The 21,298-nt window shown below is 45.7% G+C and overlaps 6 protein-coding genes across 6 annotated transcripts; 2 read left to right on the top strand and 4 right to left on the bottom strand.

Moving 5' to 3' along the window:
* Positions 1–5,636: 5,636 nt before the first annotated feature.
* On the bottom strand, positions 5,637–7,961 carry EURHEDRAFT_415908 (S-adenosyl-L-methionine-dependent methyltransferase). Its single transcript, XM_040782812.1, has 2 exons — positions 6,186–7,961; positions 5,637–6,128 (listed from the first exon to the last, which is right to left on the bottom strand). The coding sequence occupies exons 1-2, from the start codon at positions 7,890–7,892 to the stop codon at positions 5,934–5,936; spliced, it is 1,902 nt and encodes a 633-aa protein (XP_040635606.1). The 5' UTR covers positions 7,893–7,961; the 3' UTR covers positions 5,637–5,933.
* A 453-nt stretch (positions 7,962–8,414) lies between these two features.
* On the top strand, positions 8,415–10,159 carry EURHEDRAFT_415907 (MFS general substrate transporter). The gene is made up of 4 exons (XM_040782811.1): positions 8,415–8,576; positions 8,655–8,985; positions 9,043–9,456; positions 9,513–10,159. The coding sequence occupies exons 1-4, from the start codon at positions 8,504–8,506 to the stop codon at positions 10,057–10,059; spliced, it is 1,365 nt and encodes a 454-aa protein (XP_040635605.1). The 5' UTR covers positions 8,415–8,503; the 3' UTR covers positions 10,060–10,159.
* A 1,009-nt stretch (positions 10,160–11,168) lies between these two features.
* Positions 11,169–12,139, bottom strand: EURHEDRAFT_545660 (uncharacterized protein; the record flags this gene model as incomplete). Its single annotated transcript, XM_040787453.1, has 3 exons — positions 11,169–11,953; positions 12,016–12,034; positions 12,098–12,139. The coding sequence occupies 3 exons, from the start codon at positions 12,137–12,139 to the stop codon at positions 11,268–11,270; spliced, it is 747 nt and encodes a 248-aa protein (XP_040635604.1). The 3' UTR covers positions 11,169–11,267.
* A 483-nt stretch (positions 12,140–12,622) lies between these two features.
* On the top strand, positions 12,623–15,062 carry EURHEDRAFT_518007 (dipeptidyl peptidase III; the record flags this gene model as incomplete). Its single annotated transcript, XM_040786623.1, has 9 exons — positions 12,623–12,714; positions 12,779–12,980; positions 13,028–13,342; positions 13,459–13,553; positions 13,608–13,822; positions 14,054–14,414; positions 14,460–14,532; positions 14,586–14,609; positions 14,661–15,062. 9 exons carry the CDS (start codon positions 12,623–12,625, stop codon positions 15,060–15,062), a joined length of 1,779 nt encoding a protein of 592 aa, XP_040635603.1.
* Positions 15,015–16,630, bottom strand: EURHEDRAFT_525851 (uncharacterized protein). Its single transcript, XM_040786962.1, has one exon. The coding sequence runs from the start codon at positions 16,298–16,300 to the stop codon at positions 15,194–15,196; it is 1,107 nt and encodes a 368-aa protein (XP_040635602.1). The 5' UTR covers positions 16,301–16,630; the 3' UTR covers positions 15,015–15,193.
* Positions 16,631–17,288: 658 nt separating this feature from the next.
* Positions 17,289–18,333, bottom strand: EURHEDRAFT_463663 (TPR-like protein; the record flags this gene model as incomplete). Its single annotated transcript, XM_040784897.1, has 2 exons — positions 17,289–17,472; positions 17,531–18,333. Coding segments are annotated over 2 exons (987 nt in total), but the record flags the coding sequence as incomplete, so codon positions are not given.
* Between the last annotated feature and the right edge of the window lie 2,965 nt (positions 18,334–21,298).

Here is a 21,298-nt window from a genome sequence, read left to right as displayed (position 1 = left end):
CTGCGGCGGCGAATTGATCTTCATAGGACGACTCATCGAAGTGACAATTCAATTCATGATGACGAGTCAATGGATATATCAAGCAGAAGCCCAGCCAGGTTTTATTTACTTCTAGAAGACGTCAATGGAGGCTGGGGAGGCGAAGCGATGTCCGGGGAAGTCCCGGGCGAAACTTGGAAATCTATGGCCTGTGTGCCTCAGGCAGAAGTCATACTTCCACTAATTCACAGCGCTACAAAGGTCCAGTCCACATCGTACGAGATACCGGCCCGTCCATTGCTAAGACTGCATCTATTTTGCACCGGTCAAACTAGCCATTGACCAGCGGCAAGACTATGAGCGCCATACCCTTACGAGCATTCTGTGCGCGCTGGTTTCATTAAAGTTTTTATGACCTCGCTCGCACTATCCCCTTCCAGTATGTAGCGACCGGACATGATGCCTAATTGGCATGATCGGCAGTTGTGCCATGGACTCTACTGTAGTTATCAGGTTTGTATGCCTGGAGACGGTGGCTTTCAACCGACATCGGATCGTATGCTTAGGGTCAAAGACGAGAAGACATCCTGACTGTCGTGACAGGAGACATCCCTTACGGAGTGCGGAATGCTCTGCACTTGATGGAGAGCTTGTCTGCACCTCATATTCTCCGTATAGAGCCGGGGAGACCACAATATTTGGCTAGATTCATATCCATAGAACCTTTTCGTAGAATTCTCTACTCTGCATCAAAAATAACATCCGAAAACACAGCATCCAAATGCGTCATCGTATGCTGCACAAATTAAATTATCACGATCTTATCTGATCCGTCTCCGGTCTCGGAAACCCTTAACCGCACTCCGGTAGACGAGCCTATCAGTATCATGAAGAAAGTAGTATCTATGGTACGGACTAAATGCGGAGTTTCTCGCCTCTCGCTTGGTTTTTCTTCATTTGATTATACCACGTGGGATGAGAGTCGAGAGGTGCAGAGTACTCGACATTCAGATTTTGTCCCCTGTTCTTCGTACATGGTACGGAGACTACATTCCCTCCTGTATGTCATCCTGTCCCTGCATTAGTTGTTTCAGATATTGTTGACAGCTCGGTGCTAACGGGAAATGGAATCGTGCTAATGTCATGCTTGATTAGCGTAGTTCGTGGTATGATTGCCATAGAACACCAATATTGTCATGTTTCATTCTTGCTGCTGCCTATGTGTTAGGGTAGAATATCACAATATCCCAGGAAAATAAAGAGCTCATAGCTGAGTGGCTGAAGGGAGGTCCCTTTTCCAAGGGATGAATATCCCTGAGCATTGGCCGTGTATGATGTTCATATCTTAGCCCGGGTAGGGTTTGTCTCAGAATAGTACTCCGTATTATTGCTGCTTTGTCACTACTCAGAGTAAGCCAACAACTCTTACTCCGTATAGTACACGGTGAAGGCATGTGATCCATGCTCAGTAAATAAATAAACCAACATTGTTATTATAAAAACAGTAAGAAGCAAGGCATTAATAATTACACCAGGGGAATAATTTGCCAAGCCGGCTCAATGCCCTAGGTAGTCTTCTTCGGGACTGGGTATATCGATATATCGATCGTCAGTAAGCGTCTTTCAAGACCTTCTCATATTGCAAGTCACACCCCTGGCGTGGGTGGTCCCGACAGGATTTTTTCAATTCTGCAACAACACCATAAGAGGCACCCTGGTTGCAACTCTCAGATAACAAAAACCGAGTAGTTTTTCGATGTCGTTTATTTGATGCCAGTGTCAGCACCTTTCGTCGCCATTTATTTGTACGCGAAGCTGCGTCGGCCCGGCGCCCAACAAGAAGTTCTAATGCAGTCAAGTACTTCTGGTCCGAGTAGTACGCCTACCAGTCCCCTTGCAACTGGTTGACATCGGCGCCGTGGTGCAAGCAGGACACCAAGTGTTGTGGCTGCTTTTTCGCGGTAAGCTGCCATTGCTGCTACCTTTAGGCTCGTTACCTTTTCGCCACCCAAATGCTATGGCCATTTGTGATTTGGATTGCACCTTTGGCAACAGAGGTAGTTGATCATTGTTGCATCGCCGGAACTAAGAGCTCTTGACATGACCCCATTCACCTCCTAGGAGTTCGCGCCGATTTGCTGAACAATCGAAATTACTTTGCGCGTCTTTCTCCCTGATATTCCTCCTATTGTTTCGTTTCCTTGCTCCGCTGTTGTTTTTGCTGTTGGTTTGACTGCCTCCTCGCCTGCTTGTTCGGGTGCTTGCGTGGACACCTCGTCTCATTGCTCACCTGATTGCTCAACCTGCTGCCCGGCCACTTCTTCGGCCGCTTGTTCAATTGCCTTGTCAAAAGCAGCGTGCGTTTCTTCGTTTGCTGCAGTCTTCTTCGTACGCTTCCGGGAGGATAGCTTCCTTAGAAAGTATCTGAGTCATCTCCTCACTATTCAAGCGCACAACTTCCGTCACCAAAATCAATTTCTTCGCCCTGGTTGCGGGCTGAGCCCCCTTATTGAGAAGTAGCTGAATAATCAATGGGAACGGTACTGCATGGCACAGAGCAGCAAACCCATGGGTACATTGCCTTGAAAACGAATAGCTGCTGGGTGTGAGAAAATCGTTTTGGTTGAGGTCCACAACACCTTTATCAAAAAGCAACTACACAACCTCTGTATGGCCATTTGAAACAGTTCTTATGAGTGATGAGTTCCCGTAAATATCTTTCATACAGGCGCCATAATCGATCAACAATGAGACTACGTCCTTGTGGCCGTTTTGTATAGCCACCGCAAGTGGGTTATTTTGTAGTATCACCCAGGAACGTTCGCTCGCCTTTTTGCTGTTTTAAATATTCCTTGTGCACGTGGATAAGTATTTCCTGAACAAAAGCAGTCAATCCGTAAGCTGCTGCCGCGATTATGAGAGTGTCCTTATCCTTAAGAGTGCTTTTACTCTTGGATTTGATCTTTATGCATTTCAATAGGATTTCCGCAGCTTTGACATGTCCATGTGCGATAGTCGTTTCCAGGATCTCGAGGGATTGTCCACGGCCGCCCTGCTGGTAAATCATACAAGGATCAACACAAGCCCCCTTATCAAGCAGGAGTTGAACAGCATCGACACCGCTATTCTGCGCCGCATGGTACAAGGGTGTATCTTCCTTATACATAACATCTCGGTCCGGGTTCACGCCAGCTTTAAACAAAAACCGAAGAACCTCGATTCAATGGTTCCTCACGGCTTGAATAATCGGCGCAGTATCATACGTCCCCTCAACCTCGCTATTGATTGAAATAGAGAAACTGTGCGAGAAACTTCACTGACTCCAAGTCCCCCCTTCGCAGCAGCATCCCTCATCAACTGCTCCGCAGCCGTCCCGGTCACCGTTATCCCATACGTATGCCACGTCACACGCACAGGCCGTGCCCGTTTGCCCACATCATACCCCTGACACTTCTTGACATACGAGGAAAACACCTGCAGCACATTCGGATGACCACGCGCCAATGCTTTATGCAGAGGCGACTAATCTCCAATTTCAATTATCCCATTAACCGAGCTAATCATCCGCTTCGGATCCTCGTCAAAGCCAATGTCTCTCTCCAGAAACACCTTTACCACACCAGCATATCCGTAGTATAACGTCACATCTAGCGGGCCTGAGAGTGACCCGTATTCTATGTTCGTCCATGCCCAGTGTCAAGGGCCTGCTCGACAACCGATGCATAGCCGCGGTACAGCGCCTATTTGAACGCTGTGCTCTCGGCCCAGAACACGTTGTGCCAGAATAACCGATATGAAATTAAGTAGTATGTTCGACCGGAGACTTGCATAAGGGCGTTGATGCCGCTGTTCCATTCTAGGCAGCTGACGACCTCTAGGAGAACTTCGTTGGAGACGGTGAGGAGGGGCATTGTGCTTGTCGGGCTGGTTGTGGGAGCCGACGACACGGGGATATTGGTTGCATTGCTCATTGAGATATAAAAAAAAAAACTTTTCTGGGATTGACATTATGATTTTGAGATTTTTTTAGGTCAACGTGACAGTCTCATAGAAAGTTACCGTGTGTGGTAAACTATATACATTGCCGGAAACTACCTTGAGATAAGCATTTTCGACCACTAATCACACCGACTGATCAAATATATGACTATATCATGTTACAATTTCCTTCTATTCCTCAAGGAATTATTTCTTTGGAGGTAATCAAGTAAAAGGAATTAGTCCATACATGGGGTCATATGGGCGGGGTCATATATACCCCCTTGTCCATTGCCTGCCTTCTTCTAGTATCACGGCTCGGTAACCAGTAAATAATAATGAAACAATATTTCTATATAGACTGGGTAGTAGCCTCTCGATGAGAGTGTCGAATCTGGAGAGAAGAAGGAAAAGGAAATTTATCTTGATGATGAAGGGGTTTTATAGTCATTGTGTGACAGGGCCCATGCTTGTATGTACTCTAATTGCTTGTACGGCTTTGTTTGGCGTATTGGCGTCGTTTTTTTAATATCGACCGTTGACGCAGCACTGAGCCGTCACACTAGAGAGCATTCTGTACATTGATGGATTCACCTGCATATCTACCTTCATGGTCAATAGTGTATAATCTATAATTGAGCATTCGCTCGCCAACGTATAATAAATATACGTATTATCCAGAATAATGTCACCGATTTGACAATTTGGTTTATCTTGATCATGGCCATTAGGAACCGGATATATTTATGTCGAGTGAAGGAGGCTACCCGGTGTTTATGGTTCCATGATCTCGTGCAGGCTTGGCCGATATTGATAGTTGGGGTTTTTTTCTTCTTGTCCAAAACCAACTCAAGAAGAACTATGGAGCACAGTAGCACATATCGATATCAAAAGCAATCTAGCAAGACACGTACATACCAGCAACTCGTGAATGGTAAACGGAGAGAAGTACACATAGCCAACCCAGCTCTCAGTTGCAGTGTCTGCTGGGTTTTGAGAATCAAAAGAGAGTACCTAGCCCTCATCATCAGTTTTCAAACAAAATATTTCAAGAGAAGCGCACCAACAGCAATATGGTCTACTTGGGTGCACCGATGTGCACCCCTAGTGGTATGGAAACTTCGTCTCCAAAGGCGAAGACCAAAATGCCAGAGTCGCCATGACCTGCTACTGGTGCCTCCTACATCTGCCTTTTCCATTGAACCAAACTTGGGTTGTACTTTCTCGTGAATGGTACAAGTCAAAATTTCTATAAAAGATGTGTTGATAGTTCCACAAAGAGAACTGTTTGCGGAAGATGACAATGGTCGATAGGGAGATGAAGATGATGGATAGATTGATGGACGGTTGAAGGACTATCAAGCCATCGTAACAAGAGGGAGAGAGAGAAAGAGGCGCGTTTCCTAAACGGTTACCCAACAAGGAAAGGAGTTAAGAAGGCAGGAGTGAAGAAGGAAGTTATCCGGACAAAGTACTGTACACTACAACCACTTCCCAGCAACATGGAATGTTAGTAGTCTATGGTAGGGTATGCCAGACCGTATAAGTGAGGTCATTAAAGAGGATAGTGGATAATTATACGAGGTAGTGGAACCTGGCAGAATATGGGGAGATGCATACTGATGAAGCGTGGCGCTAGCTTAAGGTTGGCGTAGGGAGGTATATGAAAGCTATGGTTTGTGTGTTTGTCTTAAACGGAGGTAGTCTATGGACATGCCACCTCCATAAGTGTGGTGTCATGTAGAGCCGTTTGACATGGTATTTGTCTTAAAGGAACTATATGTATGTAGTGCATTACTTTAACCAATACGCGATTGAGATACTGTCAAAGCGTTAGAGCAACGAAGTGCAATTGAGGATGGCTCTTAGGAGTATTCCATGAGGACTAGGCTTTTTGATATCCAATTTCAGTAGTAGTCAGTTGCCATTTGATCAGTTGCTTATTATATACCAGGAGAGCGAGAACGCGATGCTGTTCATGCATTGCCCTCCTTCAAGCACCGTTCGCACGTACAGGCAAAGGTAAAGAGATCGTGGACCCGTTTTTGTCTTGCTTCGAAATTCACATACTTTGACAGATCGAAATAAGCAATGCAGCATTCCTCACCGGCGGCAATATCTCTTGATGCAGTAAAAAGCATCCGACTGCGATCATCTGGTCCATGATAAACCTAGCTGCGTCAGTATATAAACCTCTATTATGACGTAAGAATTATTGGGGTTTTTACATTGGGCGAACATGAATGATTGGCCATGGTTGCTCTTGGGAAACAGGCCAGTCCGTATTGGATACCTCTCTTTTGTGGCTCACCCGTCAGGGGTACCAACCCTGTGGCACCAGGATAAAGTCCAAAGGTGTTAGCCTCTTCTTTACATATGAGCGTCAAGACCTCCGCAACACCCGGTAGTCCGGGATGATCGCTAAGGTAGATTTCAATCTGTTTCCGCCAGCGGTCAAGCTGTGCCTGTGGCCAGAGATCCATGTTGCCGCGAAGATCTTCCATTGCTTTCCACCCATATGGGAACTTGTCTTGCCATGGGTAATCCGGCCGGGAGCGGGTCCCAGCCCATGTCTCACGATGGCGCCCTGCGTACATCCGGATAATGATCCAGAGCATAGCAAGAGTGTCTTCGTCTTCATTTTCGCGGATCGTGGCTCCATGTTGCTTGAGCCACGCACATTCAAAGTGGTGGGCTTCTTGGCTTGCTGTATAACATTGGTCATCGCACCAGGCAACATCATCAATGCAGGTATTGGGGCAACGGACGGCTATAGCTTGTGGCACCTGTCGACGACAAGTAATATTGCTGCACATGATAGTGTCGCGCGTCGTAGGGTTGTTTGCGGGAACTATGGCATATGGGGCATCCGCCATAAGGACTGTACCAACAGGAACGGGGTTTGATAGGCGCAATGAGCGGCCTTTTATTGGATCATAGTCCTGAACCAAGTGTGGGTGGAGATATAAGCTCACATCTTGAGGAACAAGAGGAGGTGGTGCGGATGTTGCACCTGGCTTATAAGCAACGACCAACTGTCGGTACTCCATCATTCCCGCATCTGCAGCACCAATCTCACTCTTTGGACCACTGAGCTGCTTTATATCCTGGTGCTGAATGCACAGTCCGGCCCGATGAAGGAGCTCCTCCATTTCGTCCAAGTCATATATCCGGACGGAATAGAACAGATCCTGGTACACAGCCGGGGCTGCCACATCGATCACAATCTCCCGGCTAGCAAGGTGCTTCTTATCTGGCGACAGTTCACGCTCCCGACAAGCCAGAAGTTTCATACTATTCGCTTTTCTGCGGAGATGCTCGTTCGCCGTTGTCACAAGGTCGGTATTGAGCCATTCCCATCCACTCTGGGTGGAATTGGACCGCATCCACTCACCATCCACATGGTCAATGACTAAAACACCTCCTGGTTTGAGGGCCCGGTGGGCCTCCCGGGTGACTTGCAGGTTGTCTTGTTCACTACCGTGTCCGAAGGAGTTCCCAAGGAGGATGATCACATCAAAACTATTTCCTGCAACAGGGATCTGGCGCGCATCGCCCGCTCCAAACCTGGTGTTGCCGGTTACCTGTTCGGTCCTTGCTCGCTCACGGGCTAGCTCGAGGAGATAGGTGCTTTGATCAATTCCATGGAAGTGCGCAGATGGGAAGCGCTTCGCTAGGTTGATGCTGTGCCGGCCCTGGCCGCAGCACAGATCCAGGACCTGCACTGGGGAAGAGTCTCTGGCATCTTGAAAGAGTTGCTTGATGCGGGGGATGTGCAGCAGTTCATCGCATTCTTTTGCTGTAATGACCGGATCCTCCACACAATCTCCGTCGGTCCAGATATATGTCTCATTAAAAGCGTCTTTCCACCAGTCTTTCTCAACGTAGGGAAATAAGGAGCTGACACGACCCAATTGGCCTGGTATAGTCGCCATAGCCGTTATTCTTTGGAATAAAATGATTAAATGCTAGATCTCTAAAGCATCTCTGGTGCAATACGCCAGGGCATTATATAGGTAAAGTACTTTTCTCTACCCCTCTTCTCAACCCCTCTTCTTGACCCCTGTATCATGAAATTGCACTTTCCTCATGACCAATGTAGAAAGAAAGCATGTTGCATCAAACTACTGCGCGAGAAATTGGCACAATGCAGGCATCATATTAACTCCACTACTCGGGCAGTGCTGAGTCCAGAACAATCTGTTAGTGTTATTCTTGACCAGGAATTGCTGTGTTTCCCACTATATTCCAGTAAACTGGACAGAAGTGATAAATGCTCATACAGGATGCCAATATGCATGTACCCCTCTTGCATTCATCATCAAATCACAATATGGCAGACAACCCCTCTTTTTCACTCACTCTTGCAGAAATAAGCGGCAGGAGAAGAGATCCTAGCGTTTGTAGTGCAGATATTTTACATCACTCCCACGTACTTTCAGGCCATCGCAAAATGTGGTTTGTGCTGAATGATTAAAGACGGCTACATCAATACTTAACACTTCTACCTTTGCCTCCTTCCTTAGCAACCATACCGCATTCAATAATGGCACAGGCCATCGGAGGCCACTGGTGTGTCCTCACGGCCGTTTGCACTTTGATGTGGGGAGTTTACTTTAGTAAATAGAACCATCATATCCAAGAAACACTTGTACGGATTATCCAGGCGCTAATACTATGGAAATAAAAATATACAGTTTACGACCTCCCTGCCTCACTATCAACTCCATTGCAAACATATCTAGGCCTTTCTGACTCGAAATATGCCTACCTTGTGTCTGCATTGTACACTGCATACGCGGCCCCGAATATATTCCTTCCCTTCTTTTCCGGACACCTCCTACAGCGCTTCGGCGAGAAGTTCGCCCTCTTGTTAACACTCACAAGCGTGGTTCTTGGCCAGTTGGTGTTTGTACTATCTTTTCAGACACGGTTACAATCGGGGATGATCCTGGGCCGGATCTTGTTCGGGCTTGGTGGCGAGGTTATGGGGGTTTTCGGAACTGAGATTACCACCCGATGGTTCCGGTTTGTATTCCTTAACTAGAGGTGGAACCTAAATTGCTAACATAAGGCTGCATGCAGAGATAAACGCCTCTCGCTGGCACTGGCGATGAACCTCGCGTCATGGAGATTAGGTAGTGTGGCCAATTCAATTCTAGTTCCGCAATTGGCCAAAGCCCATGGCGTCGTTGCTGCAGGCTGGTTGGGTACTGGATTGTCTCTCGGGGTTTCTATCCTGAGTGCCTTTTATCTGGTATCTATCAATGACTCTGAAAGTAAAGGCGCCAGTACAGATGAGGGAAATGATGAAGAGGGAACAAGAAGAAATATTAACTTCCTCGCCTCCCTCTCTGATTACCCCTATATGTTCTGGCAGCTAGGACTCATTTGCATACTGGGATACGGCAGCATAAATACGTTTACAAATTCAGCGCAGCGGTTTCTCGCATTTACATTTTATGGTGGTGATCAGCGTGCTGCTGGCTCGGCGACAAGGTAAGAAGCCGGAATCATCGATGGCTTGTGTTCGAGAACTTATTTGTGTACCGCAGTATCCCATATATCTTATCAAGCGTTCTTGTCCCGCCATTGGGCCTCTTATTGGACCTACCATTATTCAATCGCTATCCAGCTTCCCTGATTATTACTAATTTGCTTATGTTCTTTTCACATCTGCTATTCCTGGTCAGTACTGATATCGGACCAGTCTTTCCATTGAGTTTACTGGGCATTGCATACGCGCTTTTTGGGGTTGCATTTTGGACAAGTCTCACACGGTGTCTTCTTTTTGTGGCTAGGTCGTGGTCTGCAAAATCTAGAGGGATAGTACAAAGTGCAACTGAGAGACAGTACGGGACTAATGTCACCAATGATGGTAATCAGGACAGCACTGACCCTGTAATTTATCAGGAGGTAATCACGTTTGGGTTTGGATTCATGACAAGTCTTATGAATTTGGCTACTGGGGCTGTTCCGATTCTTCTCGCTGGTGCTGAGAATATCGCGGGATACATGGGTTTGGAGATGGTCTTTCTTGTACTTGCAGTCTTAGGATGTTTAACTTCGGTGCATTTGGCGTGGATGTGGAATGGCATATAGATTCCAGTCTATAGAGTTAAACTACATAGATATGACAAGATCAATTTTCAGTAGCTGAAATATGTAGTATTTGTGGCTCATAAATTGGTCCACAGTTGTAAAATGTGAGTTTTTGCTGCTTTATGGCACCAAACCAATGTGTCAGTTTTGATGAAGTGAGATTACAAGCTCGGCTTTGCATGTTTTGTTTGAGTCCCTTGTCGGGGGTGCGGTGACCCAAGCCTGAGTGTTCGAGGTATGCTCCTGAATCGCTCTAGACATGTACCACCTTGCTCCGGATACACTCCGGGCTGCTTAGGGAGCCAAAGCCGGCGAGAAGTCGGACTGAAAACGGAAAGGTCAGGCTCCCAGACTTCCGCATAAAACATCTACAGTAGCTAGCCACATTGGAATCAATTAATTCTTAGTTTCCTACTGAGTATAGATATGCTAAAGATGGATAAACTATATGTACTCAATGGTAGTAGGCGTTTGCTGACATTTGCACTCACTTCGGTCACATTTCATGTACGATAACTTTTCTACAATTATTTAAAGAATTATTCGACTGTTTATATCTATTGGGTGGCCATCCAGTGAAGTTTTCTAGAGCGCTTCGAAGCATCACTTATACAAGTCATTGAAGTCATGACAAATTGATAGCAAATTGCTTGCCGCTGCTAAGTAGGGATCATGGTTTGTCAACAAGCTGCATGCTAAAGAGTGAAGTGTATATACGGGAAGATTTTTTGGTTTTTATTAACTATCATATAGATACTCTCGTCAAGTGTTTTCATAGTTGAATGCCAGCAACCGAACTCGCAACAAAGGAAATGACACCTATCATAAAAGCCCACCAGTTTTACTGGGTAAACTACTCGCATTTATCCTTGTTCACGGTGATTGTTTTGAGAAGCACTTTGGTGAAGGCGATACAGTTGTTGCCAGCAACCTTGCTCATGAAGTTGTGCGGCTGGCCCTCCTTTTGAAATCCTTCTACGGAATAAGATGTCAGTTCTCCAGATCACTATAGTATTGAATATTAGCAAGCTACTTAACTTGCTGCTGGAGGTATTTATAAATCTCAGCGAGAGTATACTTCTTTCAAAGAGCAACAAGTTGATTCGGTCTTCGAATGTGAAACCCTCGCAATTTGCTGTTGGGATACAGAAACGCGTTGAATTGACTGATGCCAAAATCATTACGAAAACTTTTCCTTCTGTATAGTATCAACTAACCTCATTTGCATCCGTGATCATGTTTCGAACGACATCAGCAAGGTCCTCCAAAGCTGCCTTCTCGCGTGGAAGAACATGCCCGGCTCCATGATCAAATAGATCCGCACGATCCTGATTACAAAGGTTATACAGTGCCAGTGAAGCATCGATATATGGATCATTACTGCCAAGGACATGGCAGGTATGAACCTCAATCCTTTCTTCCGTCTCATCTGCGTACACATCACCACCGGAAACAGGATGAACAGGCTGCCATCCTCCAATAAATATCGCACATTTAATATGAGGAGTCCGCCCCGAATCCTTCTGTCTCTGGTTCTCGTCCAATATCAGTGAAGCGGCAACACGGGCTCCTTCAGAATACCCAATGACGCCATCTATATCCGGCTCCTTATCAAGAAGCTGAGTCAGGTAGTCGAGGGCAGACCGAACACTCTGGAACGAGGAAGAGACAGATTGCTTTGTAATAGAGCGCAAAGTACTTTCAGGGGTTTCGCCACGTGGGAAATGTCGGATATGCTGGAGAACGGCGTCCCGGTTATTCACCTCGAAGAATGCGTAGTTTGGTGGTGGTCCAAAAAAGCCTGTATATTCTTGGGGTATGTCGACGAGGACGTTTCCCTCTGCAAAGTGGAAGGTAGCACTTTCGTCGGATTCAAGGATATCACATAATGGCTCTGGAGATGATAGGTTTTTGTATTAGTAGATGGCAAGGGAGATGTGTATAGATTTGGCGTACTGAGCTGTGCCTCGAATGTCTACTGGTAGACAGTGGTTAGCACATGATACTCCTTAGAATAACCCATTCCTATCGAGCTCACCTTTGCGTTGTTAAACGCGCCTGGAAGGCAAAGGAATCGCATTGTTATTATTGGACTTGAGGTAGCAGTGTGTTCAATTCTCTAAGACCTGGGGGTTCCCCCGGCTTTTTAATGCGATTGGACCCCTACCGATTGAAGCCATTGGATGCAAGGGAATTGATTTCGAACATTGGCCTATGGAAAGCTTAAATTTTCCAAATTCATGGCAAGAAACGCATTCAGAATGGGCTCCTTACATGTTGACCTTTTAGGGTCCTTGAAAATGGGTTTCCCGAAAGATGTATATGCAATCCCTTCATCCAGTCCTTGCATGAACCAATTTGAAACGTATGAGTCCGAGTATCTGTTCTATTTCATTTTCAAAAACGCAATCAAAAGAATATCAGGTGTTATTCTCACATGATGCGATATGTCTTTTTTAGAAAGCCGCCCTGACCCCACGCGTGAGGCGGGGTTATCAAGCATCAACATTTGTACCTATCCATCTCTCCAGACTCTCAATGTACTCATGTTCTAACTTTTACGATGCTTGAGCCACAGATATATCAATTGACCGTCGGGTCGGCCTTCCACGGCCTGAGCGGCGAGGAGCAACTCTATGCACACTACATGGCTAAGTACTGATGAACGAAAAGCCTTATCTAGGAGCTGTCTAGCTAATGAGGGTGAATATAATATTAGAGCAGCATGGAGTGGCACCAGAGTGATTCTCCGACAAGTATCTCCGGAAGCTAACGACATCTACGATCTCATAATGGCGTTGTATCATAAATGTGATGGGAATTGGGATACTCTCGCGACGGAGGCACAGGTTGATCCCACTGAAGTTGGAAAGTTCCTCAGTTACGCTGCAACGTTCTTGTCTAATATCGGGAATCATTTCGTAAGTAATATGCGCACTTTCTTTGACTCTCACTATAACTTTTATAGGGCTCTGGAGACCAGAAAATTTGGCCGGAATTATCTAGCGAGAGCCTCGGGAAGCTAGCTTCACTCTCAAAGAGCACTAATGCTATATTTAACCGCATCAATGAAGCTATGTTCGCAGAGGCTCCCAGTAGCCTGGACTTCCCCGGTCGTTTCACACAAACTGCCTATTATCTAGGAAATGAATGTTTGGCATCTCGGGAAGATCTAAACGCTGTATCAAATGTTATGGAGGATAATGCCATACTACCAGAGAATACTCGCCTGAGAAGACCCGATACCCTTGAGAATCCCAGTTACGAGATCCTGCAAGCATCAGTAGAATAAGATGAACACATCGTCGAAGCCAAAAACAAATCATCCTCATTTGCTCCTGTTAGGCTAGTAAGAGGTGACCACAAAGATGAGCTTGACAAGTATGCCATTACTTACAGGAAGCAGTTCAACACGCCTCGAACGATACTCAAAAACTGATGCTGGAAAAAATACATAGAAGCTTCTTGACCGGCGATCTTAGAGACTATAAAGAGTCACAGAGAATCTGAGTCACCAACAAAGCACCCACAGTTGAGACAGTGCTTAGATTTGTTGAGCCGTACAGAGACCCTTTAGGTGTCCGTGCGGAGTTTGAAGGAATTGTCGGAATAGCGGACACTGCAGAAACGAGCGGACTGCACAAACTTGCAAGCACGGCCAACAGTCTTGCCTACAGGCTTCCATGGGTGGAGGGTCATGGAGAATTAAAAGGACCCTTTGAAAAGGAAATGTTCGAGCCCCCGGATTTTTCGAGTGTTCAAAGTAGGTCCCCTCACGTCTTAGCTGAACGGCATGAGCTTACTTCGTCCAGGTCTCGCTTATTGCTCGAGTCTAAACTTCCCGGACATCAATCTCTCAAACGTGAGAAGTACTTCAAATTTGGTTACAGGAAAAGCCGCTAATGTAGACAGTATAACGACATTCGACAAGAAACGGGATATAAAAACATTATATTCTCAAACCGCATGGTATCCGAAAGTAGCCGTGCATGAGGTCTGCATATGGTCGATCCAAATGAGCAGGACACATTCAAAAAACACAGATTCTACTCGTACTATATTTGGGTGGTCCTGCATCAAATACTGGGACACGGCACCGGAAGGTTCCTAAGCGAAACATCTCGGAACAGCTTCAATTTTGATCCTCAGAATCCACCACTAAATCCATTGACCGGGAAGCCGATTCAAAGCTGGTATCATCCGGGACAGACATGGTCTGGTGTTTTTGAAGATCTGTCGACTACCGTGGATGAATGCAGGGCAGGACTTGTTGGTGCTTATCTGATTGACGAACCGCAAATTCTAGAGCTCTTTGGATATACCAGGCAAAGCGATGTTACGGCTGATGACGGTAGGTTATCTCTGGGTTATATGAAGGTTGTTTTCTGACTCTGTTACAGTTATTATAGTATGTACTTACAGCTGGGCGTAGACGGCTTGCGAGGCTTAGAAAACTACGACCCAACTACAAAAGTAAGTTGCTTCCTTAACAGAGCGAAATAAAAATTAGGCTAACTTTCGTACAGAATTGGGGCCAGGCGCACAGTAGAGTAAGTTGATATAACCGATACTACTTGTCCAAAGTCTAATATATCTACCAGGCTCACTATGCGATGCTCCGACATCTTCTCCGCGACAGCGACGGCCTGTACACGATCCAGTGCGACCCCGAAACCAAGCGTCTGACAGTAAAAATACGTCGTTCTGAGGTTCTTCAGAAAGGCAAACCATCTTTGGGCCGCATGCTCCTACATCTACATATCTATCGGTGCACGGCAGACAAAGACAGCTGCCGCAAGTTGTACGAGGACTTGTCGCACGTGGACGAAGAGGCATTGGCGTGGAGGGATATTATTATTTCCAAGAAAGACCCTCCTCTGGTATTTTGCCATGCGAACACATATGTCGAGGACGAGGAAGTGAAAATGAAGGAATATGAGCCGACAGCTTGCGGGGTTATTCAAAGCTGGTTTGAGCGAGAAATTGACTTGAAAAGTATATAGCTGTTAAGCGTTCTTTTTGGCTATACATGTGACGACCGTGAATACTATCCTATAACATCCTCTTTACGTTGCCATTGCTGCTTGATCAACTGTACCAGTTGCAAACAACCTGCAAGAGAGCCATGAGGGACCTAAACGCCCCAAATAGAATCACTGCCCAAAACGTCAACCAGTTTGCTGAGTCTGTTATCTCGCCATAACTGAACCCATGTGCGAGATGTTGTGTTCGAAAGATGTCCTTGCAAAATTGCTAAGCGATACCGGATAAAAGAAAAGTCGCGAAGAAGAGAGTATGCTTCCTTATCTGAAGGACCAGGGTAGATACCCAGGCACGTATTGGTGGTACATAGCGCCAGCAACAGAGGATCCCTAATTTTATCCCTTGAGGAAGTCTTCTTTGAATATGAATTGATTGAGTGGAAAGCATTTCGAGACTTCCTGGTCTGACCGAAAAGTAGCCGGCAGGAAAGAAGGACTTCACCAAGTAGTTGGTTGATTTCACTCTCTGTTGCCCACTGACAACGCAGATTGCTTGTTGTAGGGCACGCATGAATCGGGGCCCGATCGCCATCATGCACATAGTGCGTAAGGAGTGACTCGCAGAACGAAGGAAATCGGAAAAGTGAGATCTCCCTAGTTTTCGAAATGAATTCTAAATGGCATACAAGCGCGTCCACCCACTTGATCCGCAGCCCCGCTACCGCACTGAGTAGGTAAACATTGAACTTTCCTGTGGAGATATCTGTCTTTTCATGGAATTGACGTTGTACATTTAGGCCGTCGTTCAGACACATATTCTTCGAGGGAAGGAGGACGCCAAATCCCATTAAAAACTCGCTGATTGACTTGCTTGAACAAACATGGCTAGCCTGTTGTATCGACATATGTCTGTATTCGCAGCAACCGTTGTCTTCGTCAATGGCGAGCATCAATGATCCGTGCATGTTTTTAGGAATGCCAAGTGCTGGAGTGTAAAGCATCGTCTGCCAGGCCAGAGCACAGAAGACAAGATACCGAGCACATTCATAGTGATGCTCACAATTGGTGACAGTATCATTTGCTGGAAGAACCAATATACCTTCATCATACAACTGTGTTATCATCTGATCGATGGTGATAGTAATGTTTGATATCATGCACTCCTCAATCTTGAGAAATGCCGACAGAAACGATTGCCAAAATTCATCGCGATGGACCCTTTTCTTGTCACTATTTGTGGGAGGAGAGATATCAAACATTATGCTGGGTAGTTGCTGGAACCGTGATTTGAGCCACGCATTGTACCAGCCAAGGACTTGGCTATCATGATATAATGATACCAGCTTTTCCCCTCTGGTATTCGTGGTATATATTTTTCTACGCGGCTGGAAACAGACACCTGTATGTTATATTCTGTTTTTATGATATTGATTGATATTTCTCAAGGTATAGTGAAGGTTTAACATACTAGGTTTGAGTGGTCGCTTGCTTAACAATAGTTCATGTATTGCCGCCATGGGGCCCACAAAGCGAAAACGACAGCGCCGAGTTGTGTTAGTTATCTAATCGAGAAAAGAAGTAGGCAATCACTTGTGCTTAGCATGCCTCATATACGGCTATATAAACCAGGGTGCGCCTTTTAAATATCCAATTCGTACAAAAGTATAGCCACCCAAAGCAACAGCGTGCAGTAGTTTTTGCATGAAAGAAGAATGCATGATTTTCAGCTAGCCGTTGTCCAATGATATATTGACTATACGATGCCAGCCTTGTTCTAAAACCATCGGTCATCATATCAGCGGCTGATGATATATTGCGCAGCATTCAATTGAGATCCTGGCGGCAAGACGTGTCTGTGCTGTGCAGCAGACCGTGTTATATTCTAAATACAAACAGAGCGTTAGAAGAAATGTATTTGAATGTATCTATTTTGCTTTTCTTGTCGATCCAATGTCTCTACCATAACATCCAGGGAACAAAGCTCTCAAAATCGGTGATGCCATGCGGAAAATCTCCGTCGAGTTTGTATATATCATCCTTTAGAGGGTATGCTCTATCGAGACTCGGTGCTTTCCCGATCGTTTTCAATGTGCTTCAGGGTATGCGATAATTTGTGACTTGCGCGAGCAAGGTGGCGCAGTCCTACAATTTGCGGGAGGCCCTCTGCTATCTTGATGCACTCCTCGAGGGGTTGGCTAAGAAATCGCATTAGCAAAGCTGTGCTAGTTGATAGCGTAATATGTGTACTTACATCGACAATGCCGGGTTGTTTCCTCGCTCAAGAAGACTGGCTACTTGATACAGTGAGTCGCAGACTTTGAGGCGCTCTCCTAGACATTGCCATCGGAAGCCCAGAGCTTTCGAAGCAAGATTCAAGGATTGGTCGTATCGACCCTGTACTAACCAAATTCTATCAAGTAGGATCATGCCACTGTAGCCAAATTGACCATCAGGATTGCCAGTATCTATCCTAGGAATGCAATCCATACCCAGAAAACCGTGGATTGCCGGTCTTGAGAGATATCTCATCCATAAAGTCTTTCAGAGACAGACACTGCTTCAGCATCTCTTCGGCTTCATCAGCCCGCTCCATACGGAGCAATAAACTGGAATTGTTGCTATATGAATTGCCAACCCAATCGCTGTTATGCTGTAGCCAAATGTCAATAGATTTCTGAAGATATTTATAGGCCTCGTCTAGCCTGCCCAACTCAGTATAAGCGAGACCAATGTTGACCAGACTGGCAGCGAGAAATACGTCGTCGATCGGAAGGATGGCTGCACGGATCTTGTGCGCCTTTTGAAATGCTTCCAGAGCGGTCGCAGGGCGAGAGATATCAAGGTCAATCAGGCCTTGCAGACCAACGGCACTAGCATATGCAAGAGTGTTCCGATCAGAGAGATACTGCAGAGCAGTTTTCACAAAAGATCTAGCAATGCTGTAATCTTCTCTTTCATACAGATACCAGCAGAAGCGCAACAACAGCTCTGCGAATGGTTGATTATCTCCTGGTATGATACTGAATTCTGCATTCTTTTGGACAATGCTTTCCAGATGAGACAGGCTTCGCTCACATCGTTCCCAGGAAGCGACTTGGTGGCCAATATCGGAGCTGTATGTATCCGGTAAGTTTTCCCCCAAAATCTCTACTAGAATGGAGAACATCTGCTGCCGCTCTTCAGATGTCATGCGCCGAATGACCGCTGTTTGCACAAGTCTATGCATGCGTATAACACCGCTCTCAACGGATTTGTCAATAAAAGAGATCTGGAGTAAAATTTGCTCTGCGTCCAAGAAGCTGTCGAATTGATTAGTTTAATGAACCATGATCGTTCAGGAATACACCAAAGACATACTCAATTTCATCTCTGGCAAACTGTAACTCCGGAATCCCAGTGTCGTTTGCTCCGTCTTTTAATAGGAATTCTTGAATATAGTTGGGGCCGAAAGGGGGCACACAGCATAAATATATAATTGGTTGACTATGAACTGTTTGCAAACGAGAATACACTATCACATGGTTAACCTAAGGCACTGTGGTAATTGTCTGTCAGGCTGTCACATTGACCTCACTCAAGAACAAATCCATAGACAATGAAGAGGCCATTCTCAGACAATATTACCCGGATCGCAAATAGTCCACAAGATGTCTCCTAAGCCTATCAAATGAACTGCTCATGGAGATCGCCGACTATTCAAGATACGAAAGCGATATCAACTCTCTTATGCAAGTCACTGGCCGACTATACTACCTGTTAAATCCATATCTGTATTGATTCAACGCTCATTATCATAAGGGATCGATCACCAAATGGGTATTCAGGAGTGACATGACATCAGCTGTTCAAAAAGCCCTAGAAGCCACCATCTCCAAATCTGGGAAAACACCGGAGAATGGTACTGGAACGAAGTCGATGGAGGGACTGGTTATCCCCAATCCGGGGTGGAATCAACAACAGGAAAGCGAGGGGGATGACGGCAAACTCAAATACTGGCTTCGGATCAAGGAGGGCTTTTATATAAAGTGCTGGTGGACAATCAGGGGCCCGTGTTGCAGGTCGTGGTAAATTGGCGTAAGAAGGTAAATGAGGGTGAGGGATTACAACAGAGCGTCGTTTCGGACATGAAAGAGGCCTGGGAGAGTCATATACAACTTGGTTGAGCATAGCCATGACCGAAAGGGCTGGAGAAGACCTGTTGTGGGAGAAAGTTTGCGTGGGAGAAAGTTTGCAGGGGAGACCTTGGGGAAGTGAAGTTTCTCGTAAAGCAGCTACCACTTGCAATAGTTAAACGCGCATGCGATAGTGACATACTTTTGATGCGCACAAAAAAAAAAAAAAAAAAAAAACTAGATGAAAGTATTACAATGTTCGTTCACTTTTCTGGAAAGGAACATGTACCCTTGGTATAACTGCCCTGTTCCATGCGGCCCCCTTTCCGTCAATATCAAATTGTTATTTGAAAGGATCCACTCGATCTATGCTAGGTTTACCGGTGCATTTGCCATGAGGACAGAGGACGTACGTTCCGAAGTCCAGAAGTGATCAACATACTGTTGAAAAAGGGCTTCCTACTTGAAATGCCTGCAGAAGGTCAGATCTATAAACCCAAAACACCATAACCTACACCAGAGAGAGTAAAGCTCCATGCGAATGATTGCCAGGACTGATCCGAATTTGGCTTATGTGAAAAACATGTTGCGGTGGGCCATCGCGCGAGGGGATATAGTGATAATTGACTATCTCGAACGAGATTGTGATCAAATTGAACATGGGAACTGTTTCCGAGATGAACTATCCGTTTGGAATTAGCAGGGAGCGCATTTGACTCGAAAGCGGCTGCGGTGACGTGTAATGTCTTGTTGCGTCACGGGGTCTATGGATCAAATTGAAACGCCGTTTCAGGAAGATGGACGGACGAGAAACATCTAACAACCATTCGGGTTTTCTCAAGAGTGGTGCCGGTCCCAATCCAGACAGACGTGCATGGGTCCAAAGAGTTCTGTTGCTGGTGGTGGCTAGACCTAGTCCTCATGCGAAGTCAGTCAGTGCTTGCTCGAACCAATCTGTACTCAAGGAATATCACTTAATTATTCAGAAGCTGCTACACTCTCTTGAAGAGCAAGTGCAGTACGGAGATGATGGAAGGAGTCTCAAAAGGGTTTTAGGGAACGCTTACTGGCATAAGAAACACCCTATGCCATGAAGATGTGCCTAAGGTCAGAGACACTTCTCTTCCAGCACCATTATTGTATTGATATAGTGTTTTCTTCGAAAGGAAGTTCGAATGATAGCTCCACATATTAACTTGGCTGAAATACTTGGTAGTAGAGCTCTACTACTTGAGATTCAGACAAAAGAGGAGTGCCAGAAAATGAACAAATTAGTATTGTCCACTTGCAGGACCTCGAAGTGAAGAATATGGTATACAGGATCAAAAAAGCCACATACATCCGGAGCTAATTCCTACAACAGGTAGGGCAAAAGTGACTTCCCAAGGGACTTTGTTTAGAAGTCGAAGTCGGAGAAATAACACTATACAAGTCCCTAATATTACGAAGAAGTGGTTCGCTGTCTTCGGGAACAAAGCTTCGTTGCACTCTGTATGGCTCCTGTCCATTTGAAGAGGCTTTTGAACAAGATCATAGTTTCAGATTCAAATGGCTCGGCTTGTTACGTTCCCTTTCGATAGATCGGTGGCGAGGAATAATGTGGAGTACAGCATTTGTGATATGATAACAAGTGAAACATCTGCGTCTCAAGAGCACAGGCCACACACCACGATTCGTTGTCAAAGACCTCCGGGGCTATGGGAAACACGGCGTCCAGAGGATTACAAGTGGCATTATCATGGCTTTATGCAAGCTGTCGGCTGTCGTATTGAATGTTTGTACTCCGGTATTTTCATTCACGGCTTAGCAAGGCTAACTTTGATATTATTCATCAAAGGAAAATATTCTGGTTACGGGATACGGTGGCATCGTGGCACTGCTTCTGCAGCTAGGAGCAGGCGAGTAAATCGTGACGCAGGTGTTTCACGGGTCGACGTGGTCCTTCATCGACATTTCGAAAGACGAGAGAGGAAGGTGAATGCAGGCCCATGAATCAATTCCACATACAAAAGGTTGTATGATACAGCAGAGTAAATAGACAATCTACGGTGCGACGACCCACGTTTGATAGCGACTCTTCGAGTCAAAGAAGTAATGCATTGGACTCAGCGTCGGATCATTGTGAACGGGGCCAGTTGATATACC

Source organism: Aspergillus ruber, assembly GCF_000600275.1.
Source record: "Aspergillus ruber CBS 135680 unplaced genomic scaffold scaffold00030, whole genome shotgun sequence".
NCBI lineage: Eukaryota > Fungi > Ascomycota > Eurotiomycetes > Eurotiales > Aspergillaceae > Aspergillus > Aspergillus ruber.
Note: the sequence above shows the minus strand (reverse complement) of the source record. Positions and strands in the feature narration are given on the sequence as shown.